The 16,405-nt window shown below is 54.9% G+C and overlaps 2 protein-coding genes across 5 annotated transcripts; one reads left to right on the top strand and one right to left on the bottom strand.

Moving 5' to 3' along the window:
* Positions 1–4,216: 4,216 nt before the first annotated feature.
* On the bottom strand, positions 4,217–10,100 carry BCL2L12 (BCL2 like 12). Of its 4 annotated transcripts, none has more exons than XM_028529530.2 (7): positions 9,947–10,100; positions 9,197–9,311; positions 8,842–8,984; positions 7,802–7,888; positions 7,617–7,708; positions 6,567–6,839; positions 4,217–4,441 (listed from the first exon to the last, which is right to left on the bottom strand). In XM_028529530.2, exons 2-7 carry the CDS (start codon positions 9,301–9,303, stop codon positions 4,391–4,393), a joined length of 753 nt encoding a protein of 250 aa, XP_028385331.1. In that variant the 5' UTR covers positions 9,304–9,311; positions 9,947–10,100; the 3' UTR covers positions 4,217–4,390. The 4 variants fall into 4 exon arrangements, with proteins under 4 accessions (XP_028385331.1, XP_035868461.1, XP_035868462.1 ...); XM_036012568.1 differs by lacking the exon at positions 9,947–10,100 and adding an exon at positions 9,642–9,837; XM_036012569.1 differs by lacking the exon at positions 9,947–10,100 and adding an exon at positions 9,523–9,635.
* A 32-nt stretch (positions 10,101–10,132) lies between these two features.
* Positions 10,133–15,178, top strand: IRF3 (interferon regulatory factor 3). Its single transcript, XM_028530186.2, has 8 exons — positions 10,133–10,367; positions 11,096–11,268; positions 11,868–12,039; positions 12,126–12,196; positions 13,064–13,256; positions 13,345–13,725; positions 14,487–14,602; positions 14,934–15,178. The coding sequence occupies exons 2-8, from the start codon at positions 11,104–11,106 to the stop codon at positions 15,156–15,158; spliced, it is 1,323 nt and encodes a 440-aa protein (XP_028385987.1). The 5' UTR covers positions 10,133–10,367; positions 11,096–11,103; the 3' UTR covers positions 15,159–15,178.
* Positions 15,179–16,405: the final 1,227 nt, after the last annotated feature.

Below are 16,405 nucleotides of genomic sequence, written 5' to 3'. Positions count from 1 at the left end.
TGTGCAATCCTTTTTATTGCTGAAAAGTATTCCATTTTATGGATGTGTTGCTAGGACAAGGGTCTCAGGGTCTGTGCAGTTGTAAATGTTATTATGTTATTCTTGCTAAGTGTTAAAATGTAGCATGCAGCCATAAACAAGGATTAGGTGGACAAGTCAACTGTGGTAAGTGTAGCCAACTGCAAAGAAGAAATCAATGTGTAATTGACCAATGTGTACGACTCTTATGTGTAGGCCTCCTCTGTGAAGGCAGAACTTTAGATACAAATCCCCTGTCTCCTTTACTAGCTCCAAGTAAATAAAACTACCTTGCAACAACTATGTTTCACTGTTGAGTAACGAACTCCAAACTGGGAAGCTGGGAAGCTGGGAAGCTGCAGAACCACTTGAGTTTGGTAACAGTATCATAGCTTGTTTATCCATTTCCTTGTTAACAGACCTCTGAATAATGTCCTCATTGGAGCTATTAACAAAGTGGCTATGAAGGTTCATGTACAAGTCTTTCTGTGAACAGGACACTTTGTCATTTCTCTTGGGTAAACCTAGGAGCAGAGGGCAGAGTTGTGTGCTGGGTGTATGTTTCACTTTATAAGAAACTGGCAAAAATGTTTTCCAGTGTGTCCTACCATTTTGCATTCCCATTGGATATGCAGGAATAGTCCCGCGTCCTGGCCAGCACTGGGGTCTGTCTTTTTCACCAGTCTGCCGGGTGTGAAGAGATATCTCGTTGTGGTTGTCGTTTGCGTCACTCTGACCTCTATTGTTGAGCATCTTTTCGTGTGCTTACCACTTACGTATCTTCTTCCAATCAAGTGTCTGCTCAAGTCTTTTGCCTATTTTTACGAACGATATTTTTTCTTTATTCACAAATTGAAAACATTTGTTATAGATTCAGATCCAGGTCTCTGTCAGGTACCTTGAGTATTTTCTGCCAATCTGTGATTGGTCTTTTCATTTTCTTCTTTTCTGGAAACTATGTTATTTATTTATTTTTAGAGAGGGGGAAGAGAGGGAGAAAGAGAAACATCAACGTATAAGGGAAACATCAATTAGCTGCCTCTTGCATGCCCCCAACTGGGAACCCACCCCCCAACCCGGGCATGTGCCCTGAGGGAGATCAAACTGGTGGCCTTTTGCTTCATAGGCTAGTGCTCAGTCCACTGAGCCACACCAGCCAGGGCTCATTTTCTCAAAATTGTCTTTTGAAGAGCAGAAATTTTAAATTTTCATGAAGTCTGAATAATCAAACAATCAGAGACCACATCCTGACCCCTACACTCTATGCTGTTTGGGTCCTAAATCAGTTTTTTGTTTGTTTTTGTTATCTTTCCAGCTATTTCAGCAGGGTTGTTTGTTGGGGGTTTTTTCTTTTTCTGGTTTCCAAGTATTATATTTTTACCTGATCAATTACTTCTGCGCTGCACTGCAACTAAGAAACAAAATTTATAACAAGCTATTTATACAACAAGGAATAACCTAATATTGAAAAACAAACAAACAAACAAAAAAACCCATGGCTCTAGGCAGGGGGATGCACGAGAAGGGAGTTCAGGGGAGAAGTGCGAGACCGCAGTCGGAAATGCAGAAAGTGTCAGCATCAGATTCTACATTTTCCACATTGGCTGCCACTCGCCATACAGGGCGGTGGAGTACAGGACTGTGGCAAGAATGAACTGAGGTGTACTGTGAGAGTAGAACACACACCGGATTCCGAGAATGTAATGTAAAAAAAAGAGTGTGAATGCCGGCCGGGTAGCCCAGTTGGTTACAGCTGGTCCTCTCCACACGCCACGTTTTCTGGTTCAATCCCTGGTCAGGGCACAGACAAGAATCAACCAATGAATGCATCAATAAGAGGAACAATCAATCGGTGTTTCTCTCTCCCTCTAACATCAATAAAATATTTTTAAATGTACAAGAAAATATGAATTATCTCAATATTTTTATTTGATTACATGTTGAAATCATTCTACATTTTGGATAAGCAGGGTTAATAAAAACTATTGTTAAAATTAATTTAGACCCATTTCTTTTTATTTTGCTTCAATGGGGCTACCAGTGTGTTCTAAATAACACGCGTGGCTCAGATATTTCTGTCGGCCAGCACTGTGCTAGTCCGAGGACCTCCGAAGAGCCGATACCATGGGGAGTTGGTGCGGTTGGAAGCAGCACCCAGACCTCTACCTGGGGTCAGGCTCCCGCGAGCCTCTCCTCATAACACGTGTGCCCACCCTCGCATATAGAACCTTGTTCTATGCATGATTTCTGTTCGGACACTGTTGGGAACCACCCTGCCTGGTATCAGAAGTTGTAACCCCCACCAAGGCTAAGGCTGAGGGAATGACCTTGGACCATAAGCCAGCAAGGAGACAAAAGCTTATCTCCCTGGCAGAAGCTCGGCTTCTGCTCCTTTTACTTCACCCTGCCTGGCCCCCAATGCTTGGTTGGTTAGCCAATGACGGGTAAGATTCACCAAGGGGGAACGACCTGAGACAGGCACGATCACATGGGAGGCCCCCAAGGAAGGACTTTGGGGGCTACAGCAAAAGGGGGTGATGGACCCTCACCCCTCGGCTTTGACAAAAGCCCGAGTCCTCATTGTCTGAGAAAAATTTCCTAATCTCTTGGTTGCCTCAGTTCCCTTGCTCCACCTAAGCCTGAAACAATGACAGAGGGTGGTGCAGCCTTGTGCTGGAAAGGGCGGGTTTCCTGGGTGATTAGGCCTAAGAAATAATATGTAAAATCCTGTGAAACCTGCTTTGTTTAGAATGTCCTCAATTAAATGATAAGGGTCCAAACAAGAAGTAAGTTTGTTCCTCAAAGTTTTACAGCTCTGAGTTTTGACCCTGACTCAAAATAGGCCCTCAGACTTCCTTGTTATCTATTGTTTGATCCTTACTTCCTAGCAATGAGTAATGAGCTTTACCTGAATTCTTATGCAAATGAAACCAATAAAAAGCCTCTCCAGCAGGGGAACAGAGCACTCCCCCCACCAGAGAGAGTGGCCATTCTGTTTTTACTTCCCCACTGAAACTGCTCGTCTCTGTGTATGCCTTTCTCGAGTTTTGATGAGCCATCTGCAGCCTTCCGAGCTCACTGCCGACCGGTAAGCACGTGTCAGGACACATCATTTAATGTGTAGCTAATTCACACCCATTGAACTCACAGCCAAGAGCACCGTCACTCACGCCAGGACGGAGCTCCCCTGACTGGGGCACGCGATAGCCTGACTGCACTTAGGAACATGACAGCAATTCTGCACTGTACTCGGGCCCTTCTAAACAGCAAAATCATCACAAAAATGTAAAACCATGGGGTACTAAGTAGACTGCGAACAGGACACGTCTACATGTCACCCGTCCAGCCCTAGCCAAGCAGGCGCAAGCTGGGCGAATCAAATCTTCTGCAGCTCTGCCCATGCTGGTGCCCACAAACACGGAGGGTTTCCTTCCATGTTCACTCACGAGAGAGGGGAAAGGGAGAGAGAGAGAGAAACTTCGATGTGAGAGAGAAACATGGATTGGTTGCCTCCTGAACCCGCAACCCAGGGTGTGTGCCCTGACGGGGAGTCAAACTGGCAACCTTTCAGTTTACAAAGGACGATGCTCCGACCAGCTGAGCCACACCAGCCCGGCCCCGTGAGGGTTAGCGTGGGGCTCACACGCCAGTGTCAGAGGCACATGCGGGTCTGCAAACAGAGAACATACAAACGATGAGGGGCTATTGTAACTGGTTTCCCTTACAACCCTGTACTTTTCATTGTACACATTTACTAACATAATACTATAAAAATGGCTGTCACTCGAAAAACGTGTCAAAGCCCAAGTTTCAGGGTGACGAGGAGTAGCCAAGAAAAAGGCTCAGAAAGAGCATGGGAGGAGAGAAACAAGAAGAGAGTGGTATTCTGGGTGCCCCGTGGCGGAAGAGCATAGCTTTCTTCAGGAACTGGCAGAAAGACTCCGTAGCATCAACCCAGGGCAGCTGGAATAAATAAATCGTGCAACGCGGGTGGTAGGGGTGGGGGATGCAATTCACTGGAATCATATTTACAGAGACATCCTCAAATATGCCGTATGCCCAGCAACCGGTACTTACAACTGCCCCCAATAAACATTCTAGAATGAATAAATTGGCTCTTTCTTCAATTTATAAACCAGAGAGATCTTGGAACCAAACCTCCTCTACTTAGAACTTTAGTTCTTGAAAAAGAAAACAATGAAATATTTGAAAAAGCTTTTAATATGAAAAAAGGGTAAACAACTTTTTTTTTGGCAAAACCAGGGTGGGAAGCTACCACCCCACAGTCCTGAGTAGAACAGTAAGGCTTGAGATGCACGCAGAGAGCCCAGGATCCTGAGGTTCAATCTCGTAGCAGCTGCTGAGGAAGATCTCAGTCCAGGGGTAAGTTCAAGTCCACGGGTGAAACTGCCAGGATGCCCTCCTAGAGGGAAAAGTGGCAGAGCCTCGTAAGCAGAGTCCGGTCACAGCAGTTTCGGTACCAGCCCGGTGACAGCTGAGACGGGGAGGCAAGGCATCGGAGAGGGGGAGAGGGAGACCCAGGGGTGGGGGGACAAAGACCCAGGGTGGGTGGCGACAGAGTCCTAGAGAGAAGAAAGACCAAGCCGGAGTGAAGAGCAGAGTACTGGGTGGAGGCGGGGGGTGGAGGAGGGAGACAGAGCCCGGGAAGAGGAAGACAGGGTGCGGGGTTTCTAAAGATGAAGCGCCCAGGCCCATCTCCTGCAGGAGGGACTTTCCCTCCAGCCTCCGTGAGGCCGGGGTAACAGCCGAACCCCGTTAGGTCGCTGTGAGGCTTAAATGGGATCATCTCCCTGAAGTCCTTGGCGAACACCTGGCCAAGCTTCCTGTTACCATTCCCTAAGAAACAAAATAATTTTACTGATCAACAAGCTTCTGTGCTGAGCTTCAGACACTTAGATCCGGTGCCCTCATCACGTTGCTTTGAGGCCCCAGGGCACCTCTTGCTTAACGGGACCCCTTCCGCCCACCTCTGAGTCTGCCCCTAACCTGCTCCCTGCCTTCATTTTGGGGAGTATGGGGTGCAGCCCTGGAGTTGCCCCGGCCAGCATCTTGGCCTCTTGCCTGCCACTCGGTCCCCACATCCACCTCGCCAGCAAAAATCTGTCATCTCGATCTCCAAGTTAGATCCAGAACCTTCCACTACCCCCATGGTGGTCTGATCCACCCTCATCTCGCCCCCCACCCGGGACCAACACAGGCAACCCCTCCAAGCTCCCTGCTTCTGCCCTCCCCCACACTTCCCCACGCCACCACCAGAGGGCGGGTGTTAACCCCTGAGTCCCCTCTGGTCCTCCGCCCAGAGCCCTGCAGGGATTCTAGACTCTCTCCGTGTGAAACTCCCACTTCTCCCCGTGACTGCAGGCCCTGCACAACCTGGCTGCCCCTCCCCTCCCCGCTCACCTCGCTTGCCCGCCCCAGCCCCTCCTCTGCTCCTCAAACAACCAGTCTGCTCCCGCCAGCCTGTGGAGCAATGGTTCCCTCCAGAGGGCCTGGCACCCACCCTTCTCTGACCGCGTCCCCACAGCGACAAGGCTAGTGAGGTGGCGCCACTGGGCCGGGGCAGCCAAGGGCTCAGGGAAGCGGGGTGGGGGGTGGGGGTGGTTGCCAAGGTCCCACAGCCAGGGGTAGACTGCAGCCCAGCCCAGCTCGGAGCCTGGCCCTGTGCCGAACGCAGCGAGAGAGCCGGCAAGGCTCCCAGGTCAGGGGCAGGAGGAGGTAACAAAAAGGCTTAAGTAAAACTGGTCATTTCTGCAGGGGAGCGAGGTGGGGACGGCTGGGGTGGGGGGAGTGCTGGGGGGTAAATGCAGACAACTGTAATTGAAAAATAAAATCACTTAAAAAATAAACAAATAACTAGTCATTTCCGCCACCTGGTAGAAGGTGCAGCGTGCTATGAAAGGAAGGAAGGCAGCAGAGAAGGAGTGAGAGGGTGTGGAGGTGGCTGCAGTTTACTTTTTTATTTTTTAAAAGATTTCTATTTATTTATGTTTGGAGAGAGGGGTAGGGAGGGAGAAAGAGGTGGGAGAGAAAGGACAATGTGTGGTTGACCCTCGCATGTCTCCTATTAGGGACCTGGCCCACAACCCAGACATGAGTCCTGACTGGGAATCGAACCACCGACCCTTTGGTTCACAGGCCAGCACTCAATCCAGGGAGCCACACCAGCCGAGGCTTGGCTGCGGTTTTTAATGGGGGACAGGTAAGACCTCCCTGGGGGTTATACCCGAGCTGAGCAGAGGCGCGGGGAGGGGACACCCGGGCAAGGGCGTTGCTGGCAGAGCCGCCCAGGCTGTCTGTAGATAATCGCACAAACAAACGCCAAGTATTCATGAGGAAGATCCCATTTAGTCCTCACGGTAACCCGCGGCTCACCCGGTGCCCGGCGGAGGGCAGGTGCGCAGCAAACACAGAGCAGGTGAATGGAGGGCTGGGCGAACACACCTGTGATGTCTAAAAGGAAACCGAAGAAGCCCCTTGCCCCCATTGCAATTAGGCAAAGTAGGCCCAGAGAGACTTGGGGGGCTCACCCAGCCCCCGTGGGCCTGGATCCAGGGCGCGAAGCTGTGCACGTGCTCCACGCTGAGTCCCGCCAGGGTGCCCCCTAGCCGGGCCACGCGGCGACTCAGTTCCATGGCCAGCGCCAGGCGGGCCAGGGGCTCCGGGGAAGGCGGCGGCGGCCCGGGGCACTGCACGGAGGGGCGAGGGCTGCCCTCCCGGCTGGAGAACAGTTCCACAAGGCGGGCGAAGGAGCCGGCGGAGAGGCGGGCCAGCTTGCGGTGCAGGACTGGGTCCGAGGCCAGCTGCGGGGCGGATGAGGGGAAGAGGCAGGGTCTGCCCTTGTGGCCAGCCAGTAGGAGGATGGGAGGCGTGGCTTTCTGGTCCAAGGGACCTCTAGATACTATGGCTCTAAGCTGCGTTCCATCACAGCAGTCAATTATAAACCAGACTCCAGGGTGTCTACCAAACTACCTGCAGGGAGCTGGCCAAGAACCCGAGAAGCTAAGCCACGCCCCCACCCGGGACACAACAGCTGGTAGCAAGAGCCAAGCCCCACTGTAACGGAGTTGTAGAATGCTAACCTGCCGGCCACGCCCACAGCAGGGTCCCCTCCCCACCCCCCAGAGGCCCGCCAACCAGGCCAATGTCTACAACAACCTTGCCTCCAACCATACAATTAATGTGATGGGACCACACACTGTCACATTCCAGGATGGTCATGAACCAGTCCATTTGCCCCACATGCTAAGCCACACCCCTGTATAGGCAGTCAGGGCTTCGGATTTTAGACGATTTTCTTCAAACCACACCCCACTCGCACCACCACGCGTTCCCTTGCTTCCTCAACTGGTCCCAGTCTCTTTCCTGGATCTTCTTTCTCGTGGTCACACCCCCTGCCTTTGGGCCACGTCCCTCCAGGAAACAACACAAGCCTTAAATTTAAGGTATTGCCCAGGCCATACCTCTGTCACTTAACCCTGCTGACCAACAAGGAGAATGCCGACCCAGCTTCTGATCCCCTGGCCCAACCAGAACGCAGTTCCTATTCTTGCTAAGGGATGGGATAGACTGCCCATCACCTTCTGGTTGATGACTTCTGCCTCCTCTTCCAGCAAAGCCACCAGCCTCCGAAGCAGGGCTTCCTTCTCTGTGGGTGGGGCGCCCTGTAACTCTAGAGGGGGAGGGGCAGAAGGGAATTCGGATGGGGGCAGGACCCTGGGGACCCCTGTACCTTCATCCTCCCCCAGGCCCCTGTGCACCTCACCTGGGCTAGGTGGGGATCTCAGCTGCTCCTGGACCAGCTCTTCTAGCCTCTGGGCCACCAGGGCATAGAAGTCTGGAGTGGCTGGGCCTGGGGTGCAAAGAACCCAGCGTAAGTCTCCAGGGCATCAGGAAGGTACGATTCTCTCCTCCCAACCACCTTGCCAGGCAGCGGTGATCTCCATTTTCATCATGAGGCCCAGTGAGCAAACTTGGCAAAACACCCCCGTACTCTCTACTTTATGGTGTGCCCCCATATGGACTTAAAGAGTGTGAGAGCTGATCTGGACCTTGAAGATTATGCCATCTGAGGAATGCAAGCACGTGACACTCTGGCTATTACCCCTCGGTCCCTCATCCATTTCAGGCATCATCAACTGATCACAGAACTCTCCCCCCTGGCTAGGAAATCCTTCGCAAGCTAGCACTCCCAGAAGCCATTACTAGTCTATCCAGGTTCACTTTTTTCCTTTTTTAAGATTTTAATTTTCTTTTTAGAGAGAAAGGAGGGGACAGAGAAAGATAGGGAGAGAAACATCAACGTGTGATTGCCTCTCTCAAATCCCCTACTAGGGACCTGGCCCACAACCCAGGCCATGTGTCCTGACTGGGAATTGGACCGGCAACCCTCCAGTTCACAGGCCAGTACTCAATCCACTGAGCCACACCAGCCAGGGTTGTTGGTCACTCTTGATTAAGTCCAATGAAGTCTCATTCCTACTTTGCTACTGGAGAAACACAGGAGCAGGGAAGAAAAGGACTTTCCCAGTCACGTGTAACCAAGTAGCCAGGGAGTTGTGACTGAAAACCATGCCTCCTGCCTCCCTACTGTATGGAAGGAGAGAGGTAACAAATAGAAAGGGACCACGGAATTGACAAACAGCAACCTAACTGGGATGGCAGGGAGTGCAGGTGCTGGAGACCCCACACAGCTACCAGTGCCCTTAGCTGAGTGGTCCAGAACTAGTTCCTTATCCTGCCTGTGCTTTAAGTATCAAAGCTCCTAGCCCTGCAAGTTCATGGGGAACCAGGGAAATCTCTTACCAGGCTGTGGCCCATAGCAGGGGCGAAGGGGCAGGGAGCAAGGCCGAGGGGACTCAGGGGGAACCGCTCCTCCACCCAAGGAGCAAGGAAGACATCTTCGAAGGCGGCTCAGGAAATCTGTTGGCTCCTCCTGGGCAGGGCTCCTGGGGAAGGGGACCTCACAGAGTGACCCCAAGCCCCCTGCAAGCAGTCCCTTTTTTTCCCCTCCCACTCAGGGACTCTCCTGCCACCCCTGGGGACAAGAACTAGAACCAAATACAAAGAGAGGACAGAGGAGACAGACTGAGATGAACCAGAGTTAGGGACGGCCCACATCCAATGCAGGCCCCTGGGGGAAGATGGCAACTCCACTTACCTGGGTGGGGTTGGGATGGGGGACCCGGCAGCCTCACCTCGCCTAAGGAAGGCAGCTAGGACCCTCAGCGTGTCCTCCCGGAGCCCCAGCTCTTCCGAGCCCGCCATGGGGGCACCTGTGAGAGAGGGGGCTGAGGGATGGACTCTAGGGTTCAAGGGGAAGTGAAGACTTGGGGCCCAAATTCCTAGTCCGTGAATGAGGCGGAGGCCAGGACCAGGGAGTCCCCAAGGGAGGAAGGGGCTGAGGGTCTGAACCAGGTTCTTTAGGGGAGTTGAGGTCTGGAGGTCCAGAGTGGAGTCCCCACAGGGAGAAAGAGGGCTGATGACCTAGATTCCTGGATCCCGGCAAAGGAAGAAGCTGGGGAACCGGATTCTTGCGTCTAAGCGAAGAGCGGGCTGGGGGTCTAAACTCTTGAGTTTGAGAGAGAAGGGGATTGTGCTCAGACCTCTGGATCCCCGAGGGAGAAAGAGGCTTGAGGCTTTGACTGCTGGATTCTGAGAGCATATGCCAAGCTACTTAAGCCGTTAGAGGATGGGAACTACCAGTCCCAGCAGGCTTCGTGGCAAACATTCCACTGGGTCCGCAACTGGTCGCCGCGCAGCCTGCTGGGAGCTGTAGTTTCACTAAGGCCGGACTCTTGGGGACCCGGGGCGCTTGTTTGTCGAAGAAGCCAAACTGGGGCACCCACTCCTGGATCTCGGCCCTCTCCGCTTCCCTCCTCGCCCCAACCCTCACCAACGCCCCACTCACTTGGTCCCCGGGTCCGCCACCTCCTCCTTCACCGAACTTGTATAAACTTTTATGAGTGTAACTTGGCCGCGCCTGCGCACTGGGCCTGGTTGGCGCCTACTCAAACGTAGAGGAGGCGGAGCGCTGGGTAGGCAGGAGCTGCCTAATTTGCATGTGACGTTCCCAGCATGCCGGTGGCCTGAAGGCTAAAAAAGGGCACGGAGTGGGAGGGGGAACGTCCGGGCTTCGGGTTCCGACTCTTTGGTTGTCACCCAAACAAGGATCAAGTCGTTTGTTATTTCAAGAAGTCGGTAGAAAACAAAGCTCCACCGCTCTCAGTCTCAGCTGACGGGAAGGGGCGTTGTGCAGTTGCGAGTTCGAGCGCTACCGGACCTCAAAGTCAGGGCTGGGCTGCAACACCCTGCGTACCCCGTCCCACTGGGTAGGTAACACGGAAGAGCTGGGCAACTGGTGGCATCCAGGAGTGAGGAACCGGAGAAAGGATGGGGAGAGCTGAGTATGCTGGGGAAAGAGAAGCAAGGAGGGGAAAAGTGAAGTAGTGGCTGGTGCAAAAACAAAGCAAACAAAAAAGAAATACTTAGAAAAAGCGAGGGGGGGGGGAGAGGAGGGTGTACTCGGTAAGGGGAAGGCAATCCACTTTCGAAAGTGGGGACCGTGCCCTGGAAGAGGGGGGCTGTTTCGGGGAGACTGTGAATGGAGATCTTCAGTGGAAATGGGTGAGGGGATCTCATGTCGGGGAGCTGTGGAAGGGGGTTCACACGGGAGTAGGTGTAGCAGGTAAAGGTCTACATGTGAGTAGCACCTGCTATTAGGTTTCACCTTGGAAGCCGGGATACCTGCATTTGGTGATGGGGAGGAGGGGGGCGGTTCCAGTGGAAGAGGGAAGGGCCTATGCTGGTGGAACTGAGGGGGCTAGGGGGGTCTGCACAGAAGCTGGGAAAATGAGAGGGTCTAAATGGGTTTGGGAGGGAGTCCTCGCTGAATTGACGAGCCTCTCTGGATGATGGCAATTGGAGGTCTGTACCCCAAGAAAATATATGCGAGGGACCTGTGCAGTGGCCCCCTGAGAGGATGGGCCGGGTGTGGAACTCTAGAGCCAGGGGGCCTGAGGCCACCTGCACCCATGAACCGCCCTTTTTTCCCCCACAGGCCCGACCATGGCAACCCCGAAGCCTCGGATCCTACCCTGGCTGGTGTCACAGCTGGACGGGGGGCACCTGGAGGGCGTGGCTTGGCTGGACCCAAGCCGCACACGCTTCCGCATCCCCTGGAAGCATGGCTTGAGGCAGGATGCCCAACAAGAGGACTTCGGCATCTTCCAGGTGTGTGGCAGCTGAGACTCACTCGGGAAGGCCGAAGCTGCCACACGACGGGGTGGACTCCGAGGGGTGGCATTAGAATGGGGTAGAGCGGATAGCTGGCAGGGTTGGAGGAGCCGGGGATAGAACCAGGAAAGCGGGGTTAGACCAGTCAGACCATGAAGGAAATGCATCCTGGGAGTGCAGGGCTCACTGGGGGTTGTGCTTTGGGAAGTAGAGTTCTGCGGGTGGGTCTTGGAATTTGAGAGGCCACAGTGGGCTGAAGCTGTGGTTATTTACCACCAAATTAGGATACCCCAATGGTGGGAGACTGAGTCAGAGTGGGAGGGGGTGGGGTAATTACAGACATTGCCCTGGGGCAGGTTGGTGGCAAGAGTTAGACACCCAGTAGGACCTGGAAAGTTGGTTTAAAAAGCAAAGGTTTTTGAAAGGTAGGGGGTCTTGGGGCACAGAGAATCCTGGAGTTTGGGAGTAGAACCCGACTAAGTTAGCAGTGTGCCAAGGGAGCGAGGGAGGCGTTAGGATCGGAGGAGGCAGGGTTATGCCCCCTGGGGTGGGGTCTGAATCATCCTCTCCTCCATCCTGGTACACTGGTCCCCCAGGCCTGGGCGGAGGCCAGCGGTGCCTACACTCCTGGGAAGGATAAGCCTGACCTGCCGACCTGGAAGCGGAATTTCAGGTCTGCCCTGAACCGGAAGGAAGTGTTGCGTTTGGCTGACGATCGGAGCAAGGATCCCCAGGACCCACACAAGGTCTATGAGTTTGTGACCTCAGGTGTGCTGGAAGTGGGGCTCCTCAGGGAGGGGTGGGATTTTGAGAGTCCGAAGTACCTCTTCTCCGATCACCACCTCTCTCACCAGGAGCTGGGGACTTCCCTGAGCAGGGGACCTCTCCAGACACTGATGGCATATGCAGCGCCTCTGACACCCAGGTAAGAACGTGCTCAGCCCTCCTGCTCCCAGGCTCTGTCCCGTCCCCTCCCTGCATTCCCTGGGGCCTGTTCAGGCCTCATCTCCTCCTCACAGACCTCCTTCTTGGCCTCCCTTCTGTCCCTCACCTGACCCCGCGCCCACCCATCCCTCTCCTGCTCACAGCCCTCCCATGGCTTCCCCGCACCCTCCGAGGAAAACTCTGTTTGCACCAGGCATTCAGGGGCCTGGCACACCTTCTATTGCCTCCCTCGTTTTCCAGCCTCTCAGGAACTCAGAAACTCCCTACCCTTGATCTTGCCGATGGCCATGCCCAGGAAATTCCCCCCTGAAGTTCTGCCCAGACTTCCCTTCCCAGGTCTTGCCTGTAGGAAGCCACATCCTTGGGCTGGAACTGCCATATTTGGCCGTGGATAATGCGCACCCGTGGTTCTGTGCGTATTATCCACGAGGTGATTATGCCCATTATCGTCCGCATGTATCCCAGCATGTATTTTGCTGCCTGTACCTCTGGGTCTCTCCCCTGGCCTAGAAGGCCCTTGAGGGCCAAGGTCAGGGCTGTCTGCTCTCTGGGTCCCCATGTTGTGAGCCCAAGGCCGGGTCCAAGGGAAGTCTCCAGGAAATGCTGTGGAAATGCCCAGAACCACCCTGACTGGTGTGGCTCAGTGGGGTTGAGCGTTGTCCCCCAAATCCAAAGGTCACCAGTTCAATTCCTGGTCAGGGTGTGCGAGAGGCAACAGACTGGTATTTTCCTTGCACATTAATGTTTCTCTCCCTTTGTCCCTCCCTTCCCCTCTTTCTAGATAAACAAATAAATAAAATCTTTCAAAAAGAAATGCCCAGAACCTTCTTTTTTTCCCCCTCTCCAGGAAGACAATCTGGAGCAGTTACTGAGTAGCATTGTCTTGGGCCCAATCCCAGATGAGGGGCCCCCAAGCCTGCCTGTCGCCCCCGAATACCCTCCTCAGCTCTTGCAGAGCCCCAACTTAGATATCCCTGCTCCCTGCCCAAACTTGGAACCCCCTGAAAACCCACTGAAGCAGCTCTTTGTGCCCGAGGGAGGTGAGTGCCAGCTGTGGGCAGGGAGGGGCTGGGTCGGAGGTGACAGGCCCCCTCATACTCTCTCTCCCTTCACGCCTCGGCCACTCAGAGTGGGAGTTCGAGGTGACCGCCTTCTACCGGGGCCGCCAAGTCTTCCAGCAGACTGCCTTCTGCCCGCACGGCCTGCGGCTGGTGGGGTCAGACTCGGGGGACAGGACACTGCCGGGGCAGCCAATCCCACTGCCAGAGCCTGGGGCCTTCCTGACCGACAGAGGTGTGGTGGGCTACGTGAGTCGCGTGCTGAGCTCCCTGGGCGGAGGACTAGCTCTGTGGAGAGCAGGGCAGTGGATCTGCGCCCGGAGGCTGGGGCACTGCCGCACATACTGGGCTGTGGGCGAGGAGCTCCTCCCGGACACTGCTCACAGGCCTGGCGGTGAGGTCCCCAAGGACAAGGAAGGAGGTGTGTTCGACCTGGGGCCGTTCCTGACAGGTGAGTGGGCAAGCCTTCCTCTGCTGCAGAAAGCGGGCCAGCGAGCAAGAAGTCTGGGGTTAGACCTTTTGGGACCCCACTGCTCTGCCTGCAGCGTAAGCTGAGCCCGCCAAGTCTAAGGAGTGTCCCTCTCCACATTCCTGCCCAGAGCCGGTAGGAGGCACAGGGCCCACTGTGCAGATGGGGCTGAGGGAATGGGCTGCCTAGCTGTCATCATGGTTACCAGTCACGGTGGACAGACACCAGAGAGAGATCCCATAGGACTTTGGTAGCCAATAGAAGTTTCTTTCCAGAGTCCAATATGGTATCTGCTAGCCACATGCTGCTATATAATACTTAGCTGTGGTGAGTTTCAAACTTTATTTGCATTTTAATTAGTTGCAATTTAAATAGCCCTGGCAGCGGCTAAGGGCTACACATCGGACAGTGTGGCCCAAGGGGGTCAGAGACCGGTGACTGTCAGCTGCCTCTACGTCTTTAGGGGAGTCTTTAGGCCCCTCCTGGGCCTGCTTCCCCACCCTGAAGGCCGAGGCTCAGGGGGGAGGTGGGACCAGATCTTCCACTCCTACCCCGAGGGGTGGGAGGGAGAAGGAACTTCATTTGTGCCAGAATTGTGAGGCCTTGACACAAACCCGCAGCCCCCAGCTTGGATGGCAGGGGTGTGCGAGGCTCTAGGCCCATGGAGAAGCGGCTGTGGCTCCGGGGGAGGGTGAGGAGCAGGCAGGGTCTTCCCATCCCTGACCAGGTTCTTGGGCCCCCAGACCTGATCGCCTTCATCGAAGGAAGTGGACGCTCACCACGCTACACCCTCTGGTTCTGCATGGGGGAGTCGTGGCCCCAGGACCAGCCATGGACCAAAAAGCTGGTGATGGTCAAGGTGCCTGCAGCCCCAGCCCCTGGAGCTGTTGTGGGGGGGGGGGGGGCAGCTTTCCCAAGGGAATTGGTTGCCCCTAGGAAGCCCCATGAGAAACTCCAACGGCTAAGTCCCCCAGCCTTAACCACGGAGCCCAGTGGGAGCTGGCAGACCGCAGGGCCTAGCAGTGTCTGTGAGGGACCTCGGACCCTGGGGGCTCTCCTGACCCGAGCTACTCAGCCTGAGCTCCTGGGGACCCCCTGGCCTCCCTGGTTGTGAATATGGGAGCTGCAACCCCACCCTCTACATTAGACTGCGTCGAGCGCTTCCCTGACAGTGTCTTCCCCGCCTGCAGGTCGTGCCCACATGCCTCAGGGCCCTGCTAGACCTCGCCAGGGATGGGGGCGCCTCCTCGCTGGAGAACACTGTGGACCTGCACATCTCCAACGGCCACTCGCTGTCCCTCACATCGGACCAGTACAAGGTCTATCTCCAGGACCTGGTCCAGAACATGGATGTCGAGGTCGCGGGGTGGTCTGAGCCCACCACTCAGATGCAAGCCCCTTACCTCATCCAATAAACTCGTTCTAGGCACTGTCACCACTTGTGTGTCTGGTGTCCCTAGGCCAGCCCTGACCCATGCCGGGCACTGCTCCTCTCTCAGGCCTGTTTACACAGCTGTGTGAGCTGCCCACACCCAGGTGCCTGGTGCACGAGGGCAGGGCACTCTGTGGGGACACTTGGCACCTCCCAACCTCTTTACATGGACCCAGTGAGGAGGTGACAGTCATCCCCATTTCACAGGCCGAGACAGTGAGGCTTAGAGAGGAGTGAAGGCCACAGAGTCAGAATGGCCGGCTGGGTCAGAATCCAGGCCCAGCTTCAGAGCCGCTGCCCCAAACGAGGCCCGGGACCGCATCTGGCATCCCCATCTGGCCTGCATACAGTGTGGGCCAAGGACGAGTAAGCAGAGAGCTCCTCACTGAACGGTCCTGTCTGTTGGGGGGTCGTGGGTCCCCCCAACTCCTGCTGGGTGACCTCAGGCAAGTCCTCCTCCCTGGGCTCTGGGTGCCCTCTGCACATGGCTGGAACAGACCGCTGTAAAGGAGTCGATGCCTGACCCCTGGGGCCCACAGGCAGCAATGCCCAGGCTCTGGGCCACGGGACTGAGGCCATGCCCCCCGACATACAACGCGGCCCTTGCTGTGTCTCAGCTTCCCGCTCCATCTAGAGTAGTTTCAGTCACCCCTGCCTCATCGGACTGGTGTGTGTGCATACGTGTGTACGAGTGTGTATATTTTTTACCACAATCCAACTCAACGGGGGACCAACACTTCCAAGGCAGACAGGGAGCATCAGGATGCCCTGAGCTTGGAGGACAATGACCAGGTGGACCTGGGACCCCTGTGTCCCATCACCACCGCTCTGTCAATGGCTCCCTACTACCAGGTGGGGTGCCGACTTCCCCCGCCGGGGCCTCACTCAGTCCTCACAGCACCCACTTTATAAATACAGATGCCCCTAGCTGGGTGGCTCAGTCAGCTAGAGGGTCGTCCTGACACACCAGCGCTGTGCGTTCAAGTCTGTGTCAGGGCGAATACAAGAGTCGACCAGTGAGTGCATAAAAAAAAGTGGAAGCCCTGGCTGGCGTAGCTCAGTGGATTGAGCACGGGCTGCGAACCGAAACATTGCATGTTCGATTCCCAGTCAGGGTACATGCCTGGGTTGCAGGCCATGGCCCCCAGCAACCGCACATTGATGTTTCTCTCTCTCTCTCTTTCTCCCTCCCTTCCCTCTCTAAAAATAAGTAAATAAAGTCTTTCAAAA

This window comes from Phyllostomus discolor, chromosome 12, assembly GCF_004126475.2.
Source record: "Phyllostomus discolor isolate MPI-MPIP mPhyDis1 chromosome 12, mPhyDis1.pri.v3, whole genome shotgun sequence".
Classification (NCBI taxonomy): Eukaryota; Metazoa; Chordata; class Mammalia; order Chiroptera; family Phyllostomidae; genus Phyllostomus; species Phyllostomus discolor.
This window is presented reverse-complemented; position numbering and strand designations above follow the sequence as displayed.

Coding starts and splice junctions, on each gene's coding strand:
- BCL2L12 (XM_028529530.2), bottom strand. CDS start 9,303: ATGGCGGGCTCGGAAGAGCTGGGGCTCCGGGAGGACACGCTGAGGGTC. Junction 7,889..8,841: donor CTGCTATGGGCCACAGCCTG/GTAAGAGATTTC, acceptor TTTGCACCCCAG/GCCCAGCCACTCCAGACTTC. Junction 6,840..7,616: donor CAGAAGTCATCAACCAGAAG/GTGATGGGCAGT, acceptor TCCGCCCCGCAG/CTGGCCTCGGACCCAGTCCT.
- IRF3 (XM_028530186.2), top strand. CDS start 11,104: ATGGCAACCCCGAAGCCTCGGATCCTACCCTGGCTGGTGTCACAGCTG. Junction 13,257..13,344: donor GCTCTTTGTGCCCGAGGGAG/GTGAGTGCCAGC, acceptor TCGGCCACTCAG/AGTGGGAGTTCGAGGTGACC. Junction 13,726..14,486: donor CCTGGGGCCGTTCCTGACAG/GTGAGTGGGCAA, acceptor TTGGGCCCCCAG/ACCTGATCGCCTTCATCGAA.